The following is a 19106-nucleotide window of genomic DNA, read 5'->3' on the forward strand; positions in this document are numbered from 1 at the left end:
TCATTGTGCCCTCTCTTTGTTGTGTGCTTTGGAGTCGTTTGCATGTGATGCATATTTAGCGAGCGGCCTGCGGCGGGGAGACCAGGCCGCTAGACACACGGAGCGCCACAGCTACCACCGCTACCGCTACCACCACAACAACAACAACAACAACAACAACAACGACGACAACGACGACGACGACAACAACGCAAGAGAGAGGAACATTCGGCCGTCTGACTCGTTGTCCCTCATCTCTTTCAGAATGTACTCTGTTTTCTGTTGCTTCTGTCTCTGTGTATGGAGGAAGACGTAGTGGATGAGCCACCATTTATATTTGAATGCCAAAATCAGACAAAGATATGCGATGAAACTAATCCACGCGATGTTGAGGACACCCGTTGAGGACACCCGTCGCAGGTTTATAACCAATATCACCCCGTTAAGAGTCGATACAATACGCAGACTCAGATATTGGACTCCAACACAAAGAGTATCTCATCAAGCCAATTACTAAATCTATCCAAATCAATATGAGGAGGCAGCAGAGGCAGCAGAGGCAGCAGAGGCAGCAGGATTGAACCCAACCAACAAGGGACCCATACTGTACTGCTACAGTAAGCTGGCCAGGCCCTACTCTATTGGGGTCTAAGATCTGAGTGTTGATTATTCACTGGAAGACATTTACATTTAAGGGATTTTGCCGACACTTTTATCCAAAGCGACATGCAACCATTTATCCACACAGCGACGGCGGAGTCAACCACGCAGGGCGACAGCCAGCTCGTCAGGAGCAGTCAGGGTGGGGTGATACGGATCTGTATCCGAAGGCCTTCAGTGACTTGATCTTTGATCTCCATGAGGTGAATATTGAACATACATGAGGCGCACCCCCCAGAGCGGCCCATCGTTAGTTAACAGGAAACCCACTTGGAGCTCAACACTTTTTGGAGAGGTGCGGGTAACCCATGGCGACACCTTCTCTAAGCTCAGAGCCTATGGAGGGAGAAAACATGGCAGAGAAGGGTGAGGAGAGAGAGTTGTAAGGTAGAGAAGAGAGTGTAAACAAGAGGAGAGAAGAGAAGAGAAGGGAAGAGAAAAGAAGAGAAAAGAGAGAGAGAGAGGAGAAAGAGAGTCTATCAGCTTTTTACATGCCGTAACGCATCCAGGCAGGTGTTAATTGAACAAAATGGACGGAGCAAAATCCCCAGAGGACGCAGAAAGAGGCTGGAGTCTAAAGAACGCGACACACAGGACTTCAACTCGAGAACCGGTGAAGTCAGCATTCCCCCTCAAAGACCCTTTAAGACCAAAATGTGTTGAGTCAGGACAGCGGCATTCACTGCCAGGAGGAAGACATTTAGTAAGAACCATGGAATACACATAAACCATTCTATAATAATCACTCATGCCATTAAAAACACTTCAAAGGCACAACAATAGAAAGTGGTGCATTACGAGATAATTTCGCACCACATCATAAATTAACACCGCTCTGATTGGCTGTTAGTAGGGCAAAGGCCGGCCTGCCAGAGGGCTCGGCTATGCGGCTTTCATACATTTACATCACAAACAAGATGTTAGCTTGTCAGTGGCTAAAGGGGCGGTTCAAAAGCCAAAAGTTTTTGGTCGTTAAATTTCGGTTCTCTCGTTTCCATTACAGCAATTTTCCGTGACATTTATTTGTGAAATGTCACGGTGCGCTACAGTCCTCATAAACCAGGCTAGATTAAAGTGTTGTTCAAAAGGCGTTTGTGAATGAGAATGAGAAGGGCAAAACAACCAATGAGAACATAATTCAAATAGGGCCCTCCTGCCTCATGCAAAATACAGCAGAGAGAGAGAGAGAGAGAGAGAGAGAGAGAGAGAGAGAGAGAGAGAGAGAAGGAGAGGGAGAGAGAGAGGGAGAGAGAGAGGGAGAGAGAGAGGGAGGGGAAAGAGGAGAGGGAGAGGGAGGGAGAGAGGGAGAGACAAAGAAACAGAGAGAGACAGATACACAAAAACGAAACCGACAAGAAAAAAAGAGAGAGAGAGAGTGAGAGAGAGAGAGAGAGGGAGAGAGAGGGAGAGAGAGGGAGAGAGAGACTGCAGGAGTGAGACTATCTTATGGGAGCAAAAAGGAGGAAAATATTTCCATCTATAAAAGATGCAGATATTAAAGATGCAGGGAGGAGGGATGAATAGTAAGAATTCCAACAACATTGACCTAGAAACGCTTCACACACCTCCTTAAAGGACTATACCCACAACACTGTGCGTGTGTGCGTGTGTAAGATATACACATAGAGGGGGGATTTTCCTGGAGATTTTCGTGATTGTGTGCATTTTTGCTTGTGAAAGATGTGAAAACGTTGAGTCGAGACCGGATATGTGCGTAACATAACGAGACTGATAAAATGAGTTAAAGACCAAGATGAACATGAATCATGTGTGGACCCATTCGACCATGGACCAGGGGGGGGGGGGGGGGGACCAGCAGAAGGGTCCCCTACTCCTGTGCGAAGGATCTTGAAGGATCATTGCAGCATCACACAAATCTTAGGACTACTATCATGGAGCCCTGAGGGACGCCAGGCCAGTCTATCACAACAGACACTGCTGGGCATCTTCATCCTCATGGACTTTATGCATCTAGTGGCTAGCCAACAGGGCCACGCAGTTAACCACTGGGCTAGGCAGAGCTATCGCTAGTGCTAGGCAGAGCTAGAGCTAGCGAGCTGGTCACCTGATTAGGCATGACCAGTGTCTTCTACAAGGCAAGGCAGAGCTAGTCCTAAAGCTAGCGAGCTAGTCACATGTTTACGCACGACTACTAACCCTAACCTCAACCCGAACTCTGGCCGGTTTCTCTAAATTGCCTACTCTAGCTTTAGATGCTTTGGATGCTTATTGACCTGTGAGCCGGCTGGCAGGGGAGGGTGTGGAGAGGAAGAGAGTGTTAGCTTTAATAAACAGCTTTAATGTGGTGACTCATTGGGATTAAGGTGTCTGTCGACAGCCGCTGGTTGACAGTACGGGATTTGCACATTAGCCCCGCACAAATTGAAGACTGCATTTCTAGCAGGATCAAGGTTTTATGAGGGCGAACTATGGCCCATTAAATTGGGCATCACTGTGCAAAACAATGTTTTATTCAGCGGCGGACGGACAAGGCTCCGGGTAGAGGCGCATTTGCATCTGTGTTTGCAACAACAAGCCATCCTTCAACAGTTGTTAGCCTGTTGAACGATATGCAACGTTCTTCTCATATCCAATATAAACAAAAGCCAAGTACGAATGGATGATAAAAGCGCCTTATTGTTAATCAGTCCAACAATATCAACTGTAGTTCATTTCAAGGCTGTTAAGACACTTGGCAAATGCTTTTATCCGTAAGTGACTTCCAGTGAATTATTTTGAAACAGATGTCATTGAGGTAGGAGGGCTTAGGCAATTCAAAAGAAACTAATGCCTGCTGGAAGACATGGAAGGGAGGTTTTGTGGGCCTTTGACGTTTGGATGAAGGTTAATTACAGACTGAATGGTTTTGTTTTTATAACTCTGTCTATAAAAGCTTTTTGTGAGTTTTTGCAGCCAAATGTGTGTGTATGTGTGTGTGTGCGTGCGTATGCGCTACAATAGCACAACCAAAACAATCCCATAATAACATCATAAAAATACGGACGAAGACATCATAGTGACCTTGCAAATGGGATGGCAGTGATACTCAAGCGAGCGCAACATTGGTGGCTTGATGTTTGACAATTCTACATTTGACTTGAACGTGATCAGAACTCTATCAGGACTACAAATGAAGATAATATCCAGTATAAATAGGTATCCATAGAATCGCTGTGAATACCTAATAATGTGTTCGGAAAGCCTGCCGTAAACGCTCACAGAGGCGATTGTGTCAAAGTCACTCCTCCCATCAAATAATTCACAAAGGACCACAGCGGATCCAATAGTGCCAACATTGGATCTCACAAGGTCCATATATGATGCCGTCTGGCATGGAACAGAAATCGTAATCTGGAAATGGTAAAGTTTAACCAGACATGAGCCCGCCCCCCTGTTAAACGTTATTCTTCCTCCACTGTTACAGTTCAAAACACCAAACAGCTGGAGTCAGCTTGAGCCAAACTTAGGGCCGCTGTGAGCTAGCTCAGCATCCGGTCGCCACGGTAACGTACCGTGCCTGTAACACAACTCCTCCCTCCCTTTGACACGCGACCGTGACTAATGCCCCGTGCTCCTCCTCCAGGGAGAGCGGGGAGCAGAGAGGACCCAGGGAGTAAGACCCAGCCAACCACGCCCAGGTCCGGAGCTCTGGTCCTGGCTCTGGTCCTGGCCCTGGGTCCAAAAGCATGACTCAGCTAGCCCAGAACACACTCCCACTCTCCCTCTGTGTGTGTGTGTGTGTGTGTGTGTGTGTGTGTGTGTGTGTGTGTGTGTGTGTGTGTGTGTGTGTGTGTGTGTGTGTGTGTGTGTGTGTGTGTGTGTGTGTGTGTGTGTGTTTGTCCCTCTGTGTGTGTGTGTCCCTCGGTGTGTGTGTCTGTGTGTGTGTGTGTGTGTGTGTGTGTGTGTGTGTGTGTGTGTGTGTGTGTGTGTATGTGTGTGTGTGTGTGTATATGTGTGTGTGGGACTGTTTGTCCCTCTGTGTGTTTGTGTGTCCCTCTGTGTGTGTCAGTGTCCCTCTGTGTATGTTTTACTGTGTGTCCCACTGTGTGTGTCTCTGTGTCCCTGTGTGTGTGTGTGACTGTGTGTCCCACTGTGTGTGTCTTTGTGTCTCTGTGTCCCTCTGTGTGTGTGTGACTGTGTGTCCCACTGTGTGTGTCTCTGTGTCCCTCTCTGTGTGTGTGTGACTGTGTGTCCCACTGTGTGTGTCTCTGTGTCTCTGTGTCCATCTCTCTCCATCTCACCGCGCGCCTGCTCTGAATTCGTGACGTGAAAAAGTGAAATGAAAACACAAGATAAAACGCTGCTTCCCCTTCCTGTGTGGTGGCAGAGCGAGAGCGACCCAGCCCTGCAGGGCGGCCAAGAGGGTGAACCGTGAGTAGGCTTCACCAACACCATCACCAACAGTGGCAGAACACTAGGGAACCGACGAAACACACACTGCGACCTGGGGGGGAAAGCCTCCCATAAGAGGAAAAAGCTAAGTTCTATAGTGTCTCACCGGGTAGAGCGCGTACCATATAGGCTCAGCTACCCGGGTTCGAGTCCTGCCCGTGGGCATTTGCTGCCTGTGCTCCCCTCTCTCTCCCATCCCTCCCACTCTATCTCTGTAACAAAGCATAAGAATGCAAAAATAAATCTTTAGTTAAATAACGAGATTGAATGTTTGAATGTGTTCTGTCTTTCGAGTTCCTTTCGAAGAAACGATGAGCTGAATCAGGGTAAGGACGTTAGCAACAGCACGCACACTAAACAGGGGGTAAACACTGCGGTTGAATCAATAGTCAGTGGTGAACAAACAGCGCCCGACGCAGCCAATAAGGTCCCCGCAAAGTTTACGAGTTTAAAGCAATACAAACACTGGTGAAAGGGCAGTGAGGGGTCACTGTGTAGCCAGTTAAAGCACCACTGGAACTAAGGAAACCAGAATATATTCCTGAATACACTAAACAGTGACTCACAGTGAGCATGGAGTCAAGAAGACATTTCGCTTTTTTGCCCGGATCCTTTCCAATGTATTTTTCAGAAGTCAAAAGGGAAATTTCATTTGAGACTACGGACGCCAAGAGACCTTCCCAGGAGACTGAACTACTGGCAGTAGATGCAGCTGTTTGGACCAGTCCATCTGTGCAGAGTTGGACCAGTCCATCTGTGCAGAGTTGGACCAGCCCATCTGTACAGAGTTAGACCACTCAATCTGTGCAGAGAGGCCTCAGTTTGTGGTTGTGTCAAAAAAACAACAACACACATGTTAATTTGTGTTATTGCTTGTTGCACTATTTGTTACAAGCACCCACCACATCATTTAGCAGACACTATTATTCCAAGCGACCTACAGTGGATTCAGACACATGTGGACCAGACAGGGTCCCAATTTTCTACTATGTTAGCTGTAAGTGCTTACTTTTGTTGCATTTAGTTAATTGTTTGATTTATTTTATGTTAGCCTTTATTTAATTTTGATTATTTTATTTTATGTTATGTTATCTTATTTAATCTAACTGTGTAGTACTTTACTTTACTACCTTTGTATTGAAACTGTTGCACAGTAATTTCCCTCGGGCTAAATAAAGCTTCTTGAATCTTGAATGTGTCCTCCTCAGACACTGGGAATCAAACCTCCAGCTTGGTCCCAACCCCACCAGGCTGCTGAACCGTCCTGCCCCATTCTCTGCTACCCTGTGCACGCATGCACTAGCATCTCTGTACAGAGTGTGTGTTGCTGCCTGATCCCGTCCCCAGGAGGCCGAGATCCAGTCGAGCACACAAAGTTATTCCCTGGAGGGATGGAGAGGAAGAAGAAACACACTATTCCAAACATTTCCACGAGTGATGATTAATCCGAGGAGGCGTTCCTCATGGGACCAAAGCTGTCCCCCCCCCTCTCTCTCTCTCTCTCTCTCTCTCTCTCTCTCTCTCTCTCTCTCATTCACTCTCTCTCGCTCGCTCTCTCGTCTCCGATGTTGCCCAAATGCTACCCTTCTCTGGCTCTCAGCCCCAGCACGTCTCTGCGTTCATCCATCAAGCCGTTTTCATCTGCAGTGTGCAGAAATGTCCTCCGCAGACCACAAGATGGAACCAACCAGACGGCCCCAAAACGTCCAGAACAACACAGCGTTTAATCCATAACAGCTCAGGGCGATCGGCGACACACTCAGATAGGGGCTGGGGCTGCTGCTTGACTAGATCTAAGCCCAAAAGCCAAAGTCCCCTCAAGCAAGACATCCTAGAGAATGATGCATGCACCACCCCTTGCTCCGGTTTGACCCAAGCTTACAAATTCATAAATTCAATAGAACTCGCAAGCTCGGGCACACAGACACACACACACACACACACACACACACACACACACACACACACACACACACACACACACACACACACACACACACACACACACACACACACACACACACACACACACACACACACACACAAACACACACACACACACACGCGATAGCTCATCCACAAGGATATATGCTAAAAATTACCCACAACAAAGCTTGCTAACCTTGGACAGAAGCAGTGTGGGTACAAAAATAGAAAAGGAAGAATGAATTCATGGCTTCTGTGTGACAAATGAACAAAACGAGAGCTAGTTCAACGCTATCCTCCATCAGGACAACTTTGGTAGCTAGCTAGCTATCTTAAAGGAAGATCCAAACCCTTATGTTACATTCTAAGGTGAGATAAGATTAGCACTTAGATAATATGAGATTTTACTTTAGGAGATGTATTGGCCAGGCCTGTCACAGGAAGTGAAGAAATGTAGGTAAACTGTACTTCTGTACCATTCCAGGAAATAACGTCTCCAGTCTATTTCTGAAGTAAAGATAAGCTCTTTAATTGGTTTCGGCCCCAGCAGTCAGGTCATACTATTAATTGGCTTCGACCGCGTTTAACAGTCAAATTAACAGCACTAGCTTGGTTCAGAATGAATCCCATGGAACAATTTGAATAAATTAACTCAGAGAGCCTCTGAACTAAATGAAAGTCTGGCACCATCCAAAACCCTCCAAACCTGGAGCTCAAGTCCAGGACTCCCCCCACTCCCCCCCACCAACACCACCACGCCCCCCAACATAATTTAGCTGATGGATCAAACCAGGGCTGCGGGATATCGTGTCGTCAGCTGTTTCTTAGTGAGGTTTAGGTTCAGTTTAATCTCGTTTAGCCTGCTCCATCTCCACATTAGTCCGCTCAGAGTGAAAACTGCTGCACTGGTCGATATGCTGTTGGCTTCATCTTTAGTCATACCAAGGGCTAGCTTAGCTCTTGTGTAGAGTACGCTAGCTCTAGGATGCTGCTCGCGTATAGCAGATCATTTACGATAAAAGCACAGGGGAAAGTCTCTGGGAGCCAAGAAAAGTAATTAGAAAAATGCTCGTAAAACTCCTCCTACAGTGGGCTTGTAATGCGTCCCTCGTTAAAATGCTATGGATTTGATTTGAGGGCTGGGTATTATGAGAGTAAAACAGTAAAACCATGTTTGATATTGAGCCAACAACAGCCTGTCGCCCCAGCACAACAGCATTAGACACCTCACAAGACCAATGGTGGGCCTACCTTCATACCATGCTAAAGAAGTAAGCCCTCTTTAGCTTCTTTGGCTAACAACTTTAGAGGCAAGAAATAGCGTAGTTTATTAAATTTGCATTTAAGGCATAATAGACTACAGAAGTTACCTTATTTTAACATCGTTAGCTAAAGAGGCTAGCCTATTCAGTTAGCTTATTTTGCTTGGTTCAATTATTTATCCAAAGAAGCTAATTTCATTTAGCTCCTTCAGCCTCTGTAAGTGCAAGCTCACCAGGGGGATTGTACGCCTGACTGATTCCTTGGCTGTGAGATGATGTTGGCATCGCTTCGCTGCTCTATCAGTCATTCAACAACAACGCTAGCGGTCAGCCTTGACTTCTGGCTCCAGAGCCTTAGCCCTAGGTAGCACAGGGAAAGCTATCTCCTGAAGCAAGGTCCTGAGGTTGGGTTTGAACAACGGACCAGTTCTGACTTGATTCCTCAGGTTTATCCTTATGTTTTAACATTTTGAGGGAAGAAAAAACAAAGGTCTCCTCAGTTTGGTTCATGTCTAACGAGATGGGGTTAGCTTCCTCCTGTGCCCACCACTCTTCCCCCAGAGCAACGGAACAACGGATCAGGGCTTTAGACTCCTCTCAGGGGGATGAACCAACCAGGAAATGGGCTGTGAAGGGATGGACGGAGGGGTTAGGCAGGCGTGGTGCTCGAGGAGGAATCTCCCCAGCAGCAGAATCGATCTGGCTGAGGACCCAGAGAGCAGGGGGTGTTGATGGCGCTGAACCTCCTACTGATGCCCTGGTGGTGGTCCTCCTAAACTAGGGTGATGTCAGGGACCACCACGGCCAGCCAGTGGGTCCTACTATAACTGTACAACAGCGGCAAGGGGCAAGGGGCGGCATGTGGGTCAGGAGGTAGATCGGGTTGACTGGTAACCGGAGGTTGCTAGTGCAATCCCCGGCTGTCGAGGTATCCCTGAGCAAGACACTTAACCCTCGGTCAGAGGACGTCGGAAGGCTTGGGTGACGGATGGGGGAGCTTTCCGGGGTCGTAAGAGCCCGAGACATTGCACACATTTTCGCATACGCGATCTCATTGGATGACGGATCCGTCACTGCTGAAAAAGTTGAACATTTTTCAACTTTTTGACAGAGCCGAAGGCTCCAACGGAGCGAACGGATCCACAATGCATTGCGCGTCCGTCCCCATTCAAAGTCAATGGGGATCAGTCGACGGACGGAGGCAGCGGGCACGAGGCGTTACTGCTCCCGACGAGCTGGCTGTCACCTTCCATGGTTGACACTGCTGTTGGTTTGTGGATGTGTGCTTGAATGGTTGAATATCAGGCCACATTGTAAAGCGCTTTGAGCTGCCACTGGTTAGAGAAGCGCAGTATAGATGCAGTCCAATTACAACCAGGAGGATGACACGTTATGAACCTGTGTAGCGTTGTGGTGAAGACACAGTACCATCCCACAGAATATTGAGAGATCAGAATTAGATTATTTTCATCAGACTTTGCCCTTTACATTTACATTTATATTTAGAGTATTCACCAGACGCTTTTATCCAAAGCGAGTACATTTGTCAGAAGAAAGAGAAACAATATATCACTGTCGGTACAGTGTTCATAGAACCAAAAGCCAAGCACTAACAATTGTTAGGTTAGCTTCTAGGCTAGCTTCTCTTCTTCTGGTCTTCATTTATTCATAGTCACTCATCAACTAGCTTCATAACATTGATTATTACAATAAGACCAGAATCATGCTGTAATAATCCCCTTGCAGGTTATTAATCATCGTATCTTCAACCGAATACAAAATAAATACACAAACAAACATCTCAATATATTCGTGATCTATTTTTTGTCGATTCCTGCATATTCTAATGGGAGTTTTGCATCTCTTTTAAATTCTTAGAACGCTCCTTTAATTCTGCTGCGTCTGGTTGAGTCTACTTTTTTACAGTTAACAATCACACGACAATAAACGTGAAATCTTCCTTCTGGGATTCCCAGCACATTTTATCCTGTGTCTCATCGCTCCCATCCCACATGCATAAGGAGGTAGTGGCAGCCAAGCACCAACAATATGTTGTGTTGTTGTTTCATCCCTGCAGGGGGCCGGCAGCAGCGACCAGTAGGGAGGAGGTGGGGAGACAATGCAGCCCATTAACACGACCTCCTGGTTCGTCCCACTCTGCATTCCGTCCAGTGCCAGGCTGCTCTCAAGCCCCCCCGGGCGCACAAAAGACGGACTATCTCGCTGGGAATCAAAACAGCATCGCAGGCACTTTCTCCTCCTCCATCCTCCAACTCAGGGTCTTAAAAAAACGACGACCTACTGGCTCCAGCGCCCCCTACACCCCCCCCCCCCCCACCCCCACCCCCGACCCCGCCCCCTTGAGGGTCCAGTCCTCACCCCCCCCCTTCCTCACCCTTCTGTCTCTGGCAGCACTTAGAGATACCGTCTGTGGGCCCGCTTGCTGCTTCAAAGATGCTCAACATGGATGCTGCACTTCAAAAGAACATGCAGCAGGCGGGACGAGAAAACAAGAGCTTCTCGACACAGAACCATCGATGTTACACAGGGGGGACGCACGTGGACTTTAGACATTCATTCATTAGCATTTGTTAGCATGATTAGCATTGTTGACATCTGGGGAGGAGGAGAAGAAAAAGATTAAGTAAGGGGAACGTTAATGTAATCTAAGCAGACGCAAATGAAGAGAATAGCTGTTGGGGTATTATAGATATCTTATCATATATATATATTATACATATCTCTGAAGGTGATTTCACATATCAACTATGTCCTGTTCTGTCATTTAAAAACAATGGCATTCACCGACAGAATGAACCACTGAAAATATATCACTGCCGCACAGAAATGGTATCGGCACACATTAATACACCGACGTCTTCCCTGCGGTTTCCCGTCCCGAGCATCGCGGTGCAACACAATGGCAAAGGGAATCTCGGAACACAAGTACATCCTGATAATAATCATGACCACATCACCGTTCCATCGAGTCCACATGCATGCACAGGACAGGACGTCTTCCACACACGGACACAAAGCTTTATTATGCAAGGGGAAACCAGATTGGTTGATGACCTCCAGGGCAGGTCCCCCTGGTAGGCAGCGACTGACCAATCAACACGCTGGAGCAGGCATTTAGTTTCAAAGACGGAAACAGTTGTACCGATTATGGAGCCTAATTGTGTTGATCAGTCGTCCGTATCCTCGGCTTGATTTATCATTAGACCTGAATGAACCATGAATCAATTAAACTCATCGTCCAGCTGTGGCTATTAACTGTGTAACATCCAGTGATGTTGGCCCTGTTGTGAGTGCATACATTCTCAGCATAGAATCCAACCCCTAACCTTTAATGCCTTGCTCTGCCAGTGGGGATTGTGAGTTCATGCTTATTACTGCATGTTAATTAATGGTTCATTAATTAACATGGGGGGGAGAGGGAGGCTGGGGGGAGAGGGGGAGACAGCGGGGGAGAGGGAGACGAGGGGGAGACAGTTGTCAGGGTGAATGGGGGGAGGAGGAGGAAGAGGTGAGATACAAACACGTTACCAAAGCACTTGGACAAGACACACAGGGATCAATGGAAAGCCGGATCAGTGCTTCCACCGCCTGTCAAGGACTTCGGCCGGTTTACCGTCAGTCCTGACGGCAAAACGCCAACCCATCCAGAAGGGATGGAACCCAAGACCTGTGTAAACGCTTAGCTCGCTGAGCTACTGTGAGGCACTGGGAAAACCAACCCTCCGGTACACTCTGCCCTAATCTGCTTACAACTCATCGCGGGCTCCAAGGCCCCGGGAAAAGGAAGTTGGTGCCATCGTCTCCATCCTCCTCTTGGCCAATCATATGAGCGGACCTGAGCGAGGAGCTTCGGGAGTTGGGTGTGAATTGAACCAATGAAACGTCTGCCTCAGGAGTTATGAGGTGTGGTAAATCTGTCGCTATGATCCTGCCTTCTTCTCTGGGTGATTTATTTCAGACCTCATCATCTTCAGCTGATGAAGATCTTTCGGTAAAGGTGTCACAACCGTCAGACTTTTCTTAGAGCGCCTGGCAGCTTCTGAACGACAGACAGCGGGACACTCGTAAAACATCACCGCGCGGAGCAATGGGTTTGGATTAACGCCTTGCGCATCAACGACAACGCCACCAGCAGCAGGTGAAAGCAGCGGTGACGCGGATTCCAGACCGGAGACTCCTGGCGGCAACTCAAACGCCTCCAACAACGCCGCATTCTGCTGTCGCACGCGACAGTGAGCGGATCAGTTTGTGCTGCCAGAGGATGATTACCTTGACCTAAGGGGCCTTGTAGGTGATTGAATCCCCCGCATAATCAGGACGGATACAGCGGGGAGATGCATCACTAAATCACACACTGGGACAGGACTCCACCGTCCACTCCAGTGCGTTCAGTGCCTGAACATACAGCGTATGATCAACCTCTGCCCCACATAACATGTCACCTGTTAGGATTTGAACTCCGAGAACATGTGTGATGCAGCAGGTTCGTTCTCAGAGAAACATACTCATCTAGCCTATCTGTTTAAAAAAAACGGGATGTGGGTTTTCGTGATACTTCCATTACTAATTGATCATCAGGTCCCGTTATTTTGTAATGAAGTGTTATAAAAACCATCGTTCAAATTGTGCTTTTCTTAAGAAAGATGCCGTCTCACAGTGACAACACATCAGCCTACATGGTTAAACACATAAAATCAGTTGGCTTTAAGATCCAATGATGTAGGGGTAACAGTAGCCCCCCCATCTCTGGTCCTAGCCCATCCAGACAACATGTGGTGAAGTGTCGCTCAGCTGCGTGTGACAGACCGACAGACAGCATGTCCGCCTGGGTCTAAAGTTTAAAGAGCCGGGGCAGCAGCGGGGCACTGGGGCCGCAGGGCCCGGGCACCAACTCTCTTACCGGGGGATGCAGTTGGGCGACGAGCCGTCGACCTCCCACGTCGCGAACAGGTTCATCGGGACCGGCCTGTTGAGAGACCCGCTCCCGGGGAAACTCAACCTGCCACTTCTCTCCGCCATGGCTCGGACGCTTCAAAACCAACCGAATGATAATTACTTGTTTTAAAAACAGAAAAAACTGTTCCGATATCCTCCTGCACGGTCCGTGTGTTGGTTCGGATCCCCTCGCGTCCCTCGCGTCTACGTCAGTGCAACGTGAACGTCAGAAGCAGAGACCGCGCGCCGCATCCTTCTCCTCCTCCTCCTCCTGCCAGACAGCTCGTGGTCCAGACTGCAGTGCCTGCGCGAGACGTCCGAGCAGCGCCCGCTGAGCTTGTTGTGCCCAAGCACGCGACGCGACCTCCCGCCCGCCGCGTCCACCCCCAGGAGTTCACGTCACGTCCTGCGCCGTCACCTCCTCAGCAACTCGGCGCGTCCCGCGGCGCGTTTCCCTCGCTGCACGTGCAGGTGCTCCGGTGCAGAGGAGCGGTCACTCGGTAGGACCGGGACGGGGCGTGCCGTGACCTGGGCGGGCTCGATGTTCACGGTCCTCTCGACACTTTGGTTCTCGTTCGGGGCTGATCACCCAGACAGTTCTCCCAGGTGAAATCTCGTGATGTTTCACCCGGAGGATTCAATGACATTTGGAGGCGGGACGCTCTGCACCGCCTCAGTGCCCCATTCTATTATTCACATCTGATTCAATGCAGCGCCAACTCAACTTTAAAACTGATTGAGTCCCTCTATGCATGAGATAAAACGAATAGCTACAGTTTTTCTCTTAAACGGAACCGTATATGATACAACATCGCCCTATTAACGTATGATACTATTATTGCAGGTCAACAAATCAAATCGTTAAAAAGCGTGCAGCAACACTGCCATCTAGTGGTGCTTTACAGGTAAGACGCCAAACGGACAACCACACCCTAAAATAATGACGTTTGTTCAATATGTCCGGGGTTGGATACCATTGGATAACATCGGCAGAGCGTTGTCAAATACTCACCGCCAGAGGGCGACATGGTCCTGAATCTGCGGCTGACCTCAACGGTGTCTGTCATATGGGCGTGCAAAGCTGCATGGGGCTTTAAAATGTTATTCCCGATTGTATCGCAAATGCTTCGAAGCTACAAAGCATCGCAGACAAAACAGTGACAATCTGTGTCACTTTGCGGTAGTGACACGAGCATCTGCGCCTCGGTGTCAGACTTCCCACCCCTAATATTCACGTTGATCAGGCCCAATGCTAGCAATTCAAAACATCCGGGGCTTTAGCCAAGAGGTGGGGGCTGGGGGGGTGGGGGGGTGGGGGGGAACCGTCCTGTGTGCTACAGTGACGGTTTTGGTGCGCCCTAACGACGCGCCTGACGTTGATCCCCAGAAACGCAGGCTAATAAAAGCAGAGCCCGTCTCCTTTTAGACATTCTCTGATGAAAGCCATAATAAGCCCTGAACCCCAGAGACACGCCTGTCTGCGCCATAGACTGAATAATGATATTAATTAGTTGAACTAATTAAAGATTCAGTGTACTTCAATCAAGTCAATTCAATCTACACGTTAATCCAGCCTCTCTCTCTTCCCCCCCCCCCCCCCCCCCCCCCCCCCCAGCTGACGTGGTAGGCTTCGAAAAATGATTGCCTTCTGACCTACTGGTACACAGTATTTCACCAGGCCCACCGCTCTGCCCTGCCTGTTCTCAGGTCAGTTCTGCCGCCCCCTAGTGGTCGATTAAGTCCTTCATACTACTTTATTCATTTATCACCTTTCAGTTTTCAGGGTTTGTATGTTGTTAGATTCTAGACGTTAGTTAAAGTCATGATCTTTGCTTGCTGTAGTATATAAAATACGGTGTTGTATTGTTAAAATCACTATATTGTAACTGAATGGTATCATTTGGACAGGCCACTGTGGGTAGAGTTCCCTGAAGAACAGAATGCCTTTGCAATGGATGATCAATACATGATTGGTAATAACAATTATGAACAAATCCTTTTTTCGCTTTCTTTAGGTACCATATAGCTGGTACTGGGATCAGCATACAGCTGACCCCATTTTCTCATCTCATTTATCATGAATTTAAATACAGGTGGGGCATTGCTGGCTCGTCCGGTCACTGACCCTGGAGCTACAGAGGTCAACGTTCTACTTCCTGGGTCGAATGAGGTGAATTCCGTCCTGTATCCTTATATGGTCCTATTTCCACCAACCAAAACTGACTCTGGTTTGCTGTAGATCTGGTGCGACGTTGTCTCTGTGACAGCATGCAGGAGGAGGAGAGACGCTCAGGCTTCCGGTCACCATGGATACAGTAGGTGTCATGCCCTCAACTGACCAGTAAAGGGCGCCACAGGAGAACTGGGACAGAACTGGTATAACAGCAAACCTGTTAGGACAAACCATAATGGACAGATTTTATTCACGCACATTTGCATGTGTTATGGTAACACTTCTAGTGTCATTTTATTTTAGATTATCATTACTTGTGATTCAATAGCTTTAGAAAAACATTTGAAGGGCGATAAAATACTTCCTCATAGAGATTCGCTCGAGTCGCTGAAACTAATTCAGTCCCAGCAGTGGGAGCCTGATGAAGGAACGTGTGTGGAACAATTTCCGAGACAAAGTGAATGAAAGAAATGCACTAATATCCCTAGATTGTCTTCAAGGGTGGGCTGGCCCCCAACTCTCCCTCTCTTGGGGATGCGAGCGGCCTAGCGCGCTGTATCCCACCCCCCAGGGGTGCGTCTGTGTTTTCAGGTACCCCTGATCCAGAGGGGGGGGGGGGGGGGGGGGGTTACCAGGACAACGGGATGCGGCCCCTGCACCGCCGACCTCCAGCAGTTCCCCCTCGCTGTCACCCTGGCCTCGGACGCCGTCCTAAGGAACGCAGGAAGTGGATGTGGTCACTGTTTAGTCAGTCATGACTAAACAGGCAGATGCTTTTTTTTTTTTTTTCTTTGGCTCAAAACAAAGAAGCAGTAGCCTAACTGCTATGTTCAAGGCAGTATGTTTGTATGTTCATCGTTTAATTGCACTATAGGCTTTTTTTAGTATCGTCCTGTTTTGATCAGTATATGCCAATGTTGTTTTTTTGTGCACAAGGCAAGCCGATGCACTTCTCCATGTTGATAAGAGCATTAAAATGAGAAAAAATAATGGGACAAAGAAATCAAGGGATATTTAGCATAGAAAAAAATAATCGTGAGTTAACTATGACATTAATCGCGATTAAATATTTTAATCGCTTGACAGCACTAGTTATAACATGTAATTATAGAGCAGGTACGGGTTAAGGACACTGGACAATATGCATGTTATAACATGTTATTATAGAGCAGGTATGGGTTAGGGACTTTGGATTAGATGCATGTTTTGCATGTTATCAAAGGGCAGGTATGGGTTAGGGACACTGGACAAGATGCATGTTCTAACATGTTTCTATAGAGGAGGTATAAGGGGTTTAGCGGTAACCTTGTTCAGGGATGCCTCCAGGAACACTGTAGATATAGGGGGATCGAACCCGGAACCTTTCAGTTTGGAGTGGAAGTGACTCCTCAAACTTTAAACAGTGAAGTGACGGGTCTTGTTTAGAGGAACTATGTGGTTAATTCTATATTTGTATTAATCCAAAGTTATCAGAGCTTCTTTCCTGAAGGGGAACCCTGTTCAATAACCTATAGTCTGTAGAAGAAGAGCCAGGGTGGGGTTGAGGCTTTGGTTTGAACCCCTGCTCGGGGTACCTGTGGTTGTCAGGGTGTTGCTGTGGGAGAGCTCTACCTGGACGACGGCCACACCTTCAGCTACCGTGACAACGACGCCTTCTGTCGGCTCACCTTCAACCTGTCAGAGCACCGTCTGTTCTGCGTGTGAGTCGTGCACGCGCGCACACACATACACACGCACGCACGCACGCACGCACGCACGCACGCACGCACGCACGCACGCACGCACGCACGCACGCACGCACGCACGCACACACATACACATGTGCACGCATGTACACGTACGCATGTAAACACACACACACAGACACACACATACACACAACAACACAAACATACACACACACACAAACCTAACACACATATTTGCACACACCTAGGCTTACCGCCCCCCCCCCCCACACACACACACACACACACACACACACACACCCCATACCTACCAAGCTCCTGGAGAGGTGGAAAGTTCCAGAGCTGGAGCCAAACGAGTTGAGTGACGTGTTGGACGAGGGACTTTCAGAGACACTCTGAACACTGACAGACGCGTGACAACACACCGGTGGAGAAATCCTTCTGTCTACCCTCCTTCCATCCCCATAAAACAGCGGTTGTCAAACTCTTTCAATTAGTGTGTAAAGATTTTTTTTCAGCAGAGTACCACCTTCACCGGCACAACATTTGCCTCACGCAACTGTTGGCTAATTTCTCCCCCCAAAAGAAGCACAACACCAGGGGAGGGTCAGAGCATGTAGAGGGGAATCCCAATCAAATATATTCCTCCTGAAACTGAGGACATTTTGGGGTTCCTAGTTGCACTGTCTTCTTCACCGATTTTCCTTTCTCCTTGTGGTGAGATTTATGTTTTAACCACTTTCACATCTCATTTGCTAAATTTTCTACTGTCTAGCTTTCAGAATATATATATTTTTAAAATTCCCTGAGTACCCCCTGCAGTACTCCAAAGTACCCCTAGAGGTATGCGCACCCCCATCTTCAAACCACTGCTCTGATAAACCCATGTTCACCATCATCTGTCGTTTCCATCATTTTTATTGCTCACCCACAATCTGCTCCTCTATGCCCATAGCCCCGCCACTTTTACACCTGCTACCCCCCCCCCTTCCCCCCCCACTTGCATCATATCTGGGGGCTCGTCCGGGATGATGAATGAGTAGTTGTCTGACAAACACCTGCACATAACAGAGGGAAACTAAACAGAAAGATACAAATAGTGACCGTAACATTCGTCCGTCCATCCGTCTATCTATCCGTCAACCCATCCTTCTACTCATCCATCTCCATCATCCCTCCCTCCCTCCCTCCATCCCTCCCTCCCTCCCTCCCTCCCTCCCTCCCTCCCTCTGTCTCAGCTCAGCGGGGGGGGTGGGGTGAGTTGGACTGCGGCCGTGCGATCCAAACCGTCGTCATCCTCGGGAGGAAGAGCGAGCCTTCCTCGGTGACTCTGCGCGCGGCCCGGTGAGGAGGGGGGTTACCGTAGCAACCAATGCTTACGTGTGGAAAAAAAAAAAACTGGCAGAACTTCCTGTTTAGTTCCTCATTGTCCCCCAAGACAATTGACGGTGATTGTGATCAAACAAAGGGGCCTTTTCAAGGTGTATGTCCTACGTACACAAGGCCCTCACCTTTGACCTTGGCTTGTTGTGGTTCCAGGTCAGGAGGTCGTGGCCTGTGTGTTTCAGTATGAAGAGGAGCGCTCCGTGCTGACGCTGGGAAAGCTCAACCTGCAAGTAGGGAGAGACTGGGAGATTCTCCTCGCTTAGCACTGGCTCGTGCTTGTTATCAATGATTAGCATCAGTTAGCAATGATTAGCATCAGTAAGAAATGTAACTGACATTTTTAACTGTAACTGTAACTGTAAAAAAACAACCGAATCCGAACATTAACATCCACATGACAATTATACACCACGGATTAAGAACTCAATACACGTCAGGATCTAGTTAGGCTCCAAGGTTTGTTCAGTTTCCTGTTCTAGACACATTCAGCTCCCACATAGACTGGATACTATGGGGGGAATTTGGCCCGCGTCAATTGTTTATTTTTTAAACGTTTTACAAATAAAGATTCATCCAAACTTATAACAATTAGGCTAATTTATTAAAGTAATAAAACCTATAACAACATACAACAGTCATGCACCAATCCGAGGCCTCCGATGGGAGTTCACCCTGCGTCTCTCT

General features: G+C 48.1%; 1 protein-coding gene across 1 annotated transcript in view; it reads right to left on the bottom strand.

Annotated features, from left to right (window-relative positions):
* Window positions 1-13913, bottom strand: part of pacs2 (phosphofurin acidic cluster sorting protein 2) — a 57262-nt gene extending 43349 nt beyond the window's left edge. Inside the window, exon 1 of the mRNA XM_056590934.1 lies at window positions 13141-13913. Within this exon, the coding sequence (XP_056446909.1) occupies window positions 13141-13259 (119 nt within the window). The 5' untranslated portion in view covers window positions 13260-13913. The remainder of the gene's footprint in view (window positions 1-13140) is intronic.
* Between the last annotated feature and the right edge of the window lie 5193 nt (window positions 13914-19106).

Source organism: Gadus chalcogrammus, chromosome 5, assembly GCF_026213295.1.
Source record: "Gadus chalcogrammus isolate NIFS_2021 chromosome 5, NIFS_Gcha_1.0, whole genome shotgun sequence".
NCBI lineage: Eukaryota > Metazoa > Chordata > Actinopteri > Gadiformes > Gadidae > Gadus > Gadus chalcogrammus.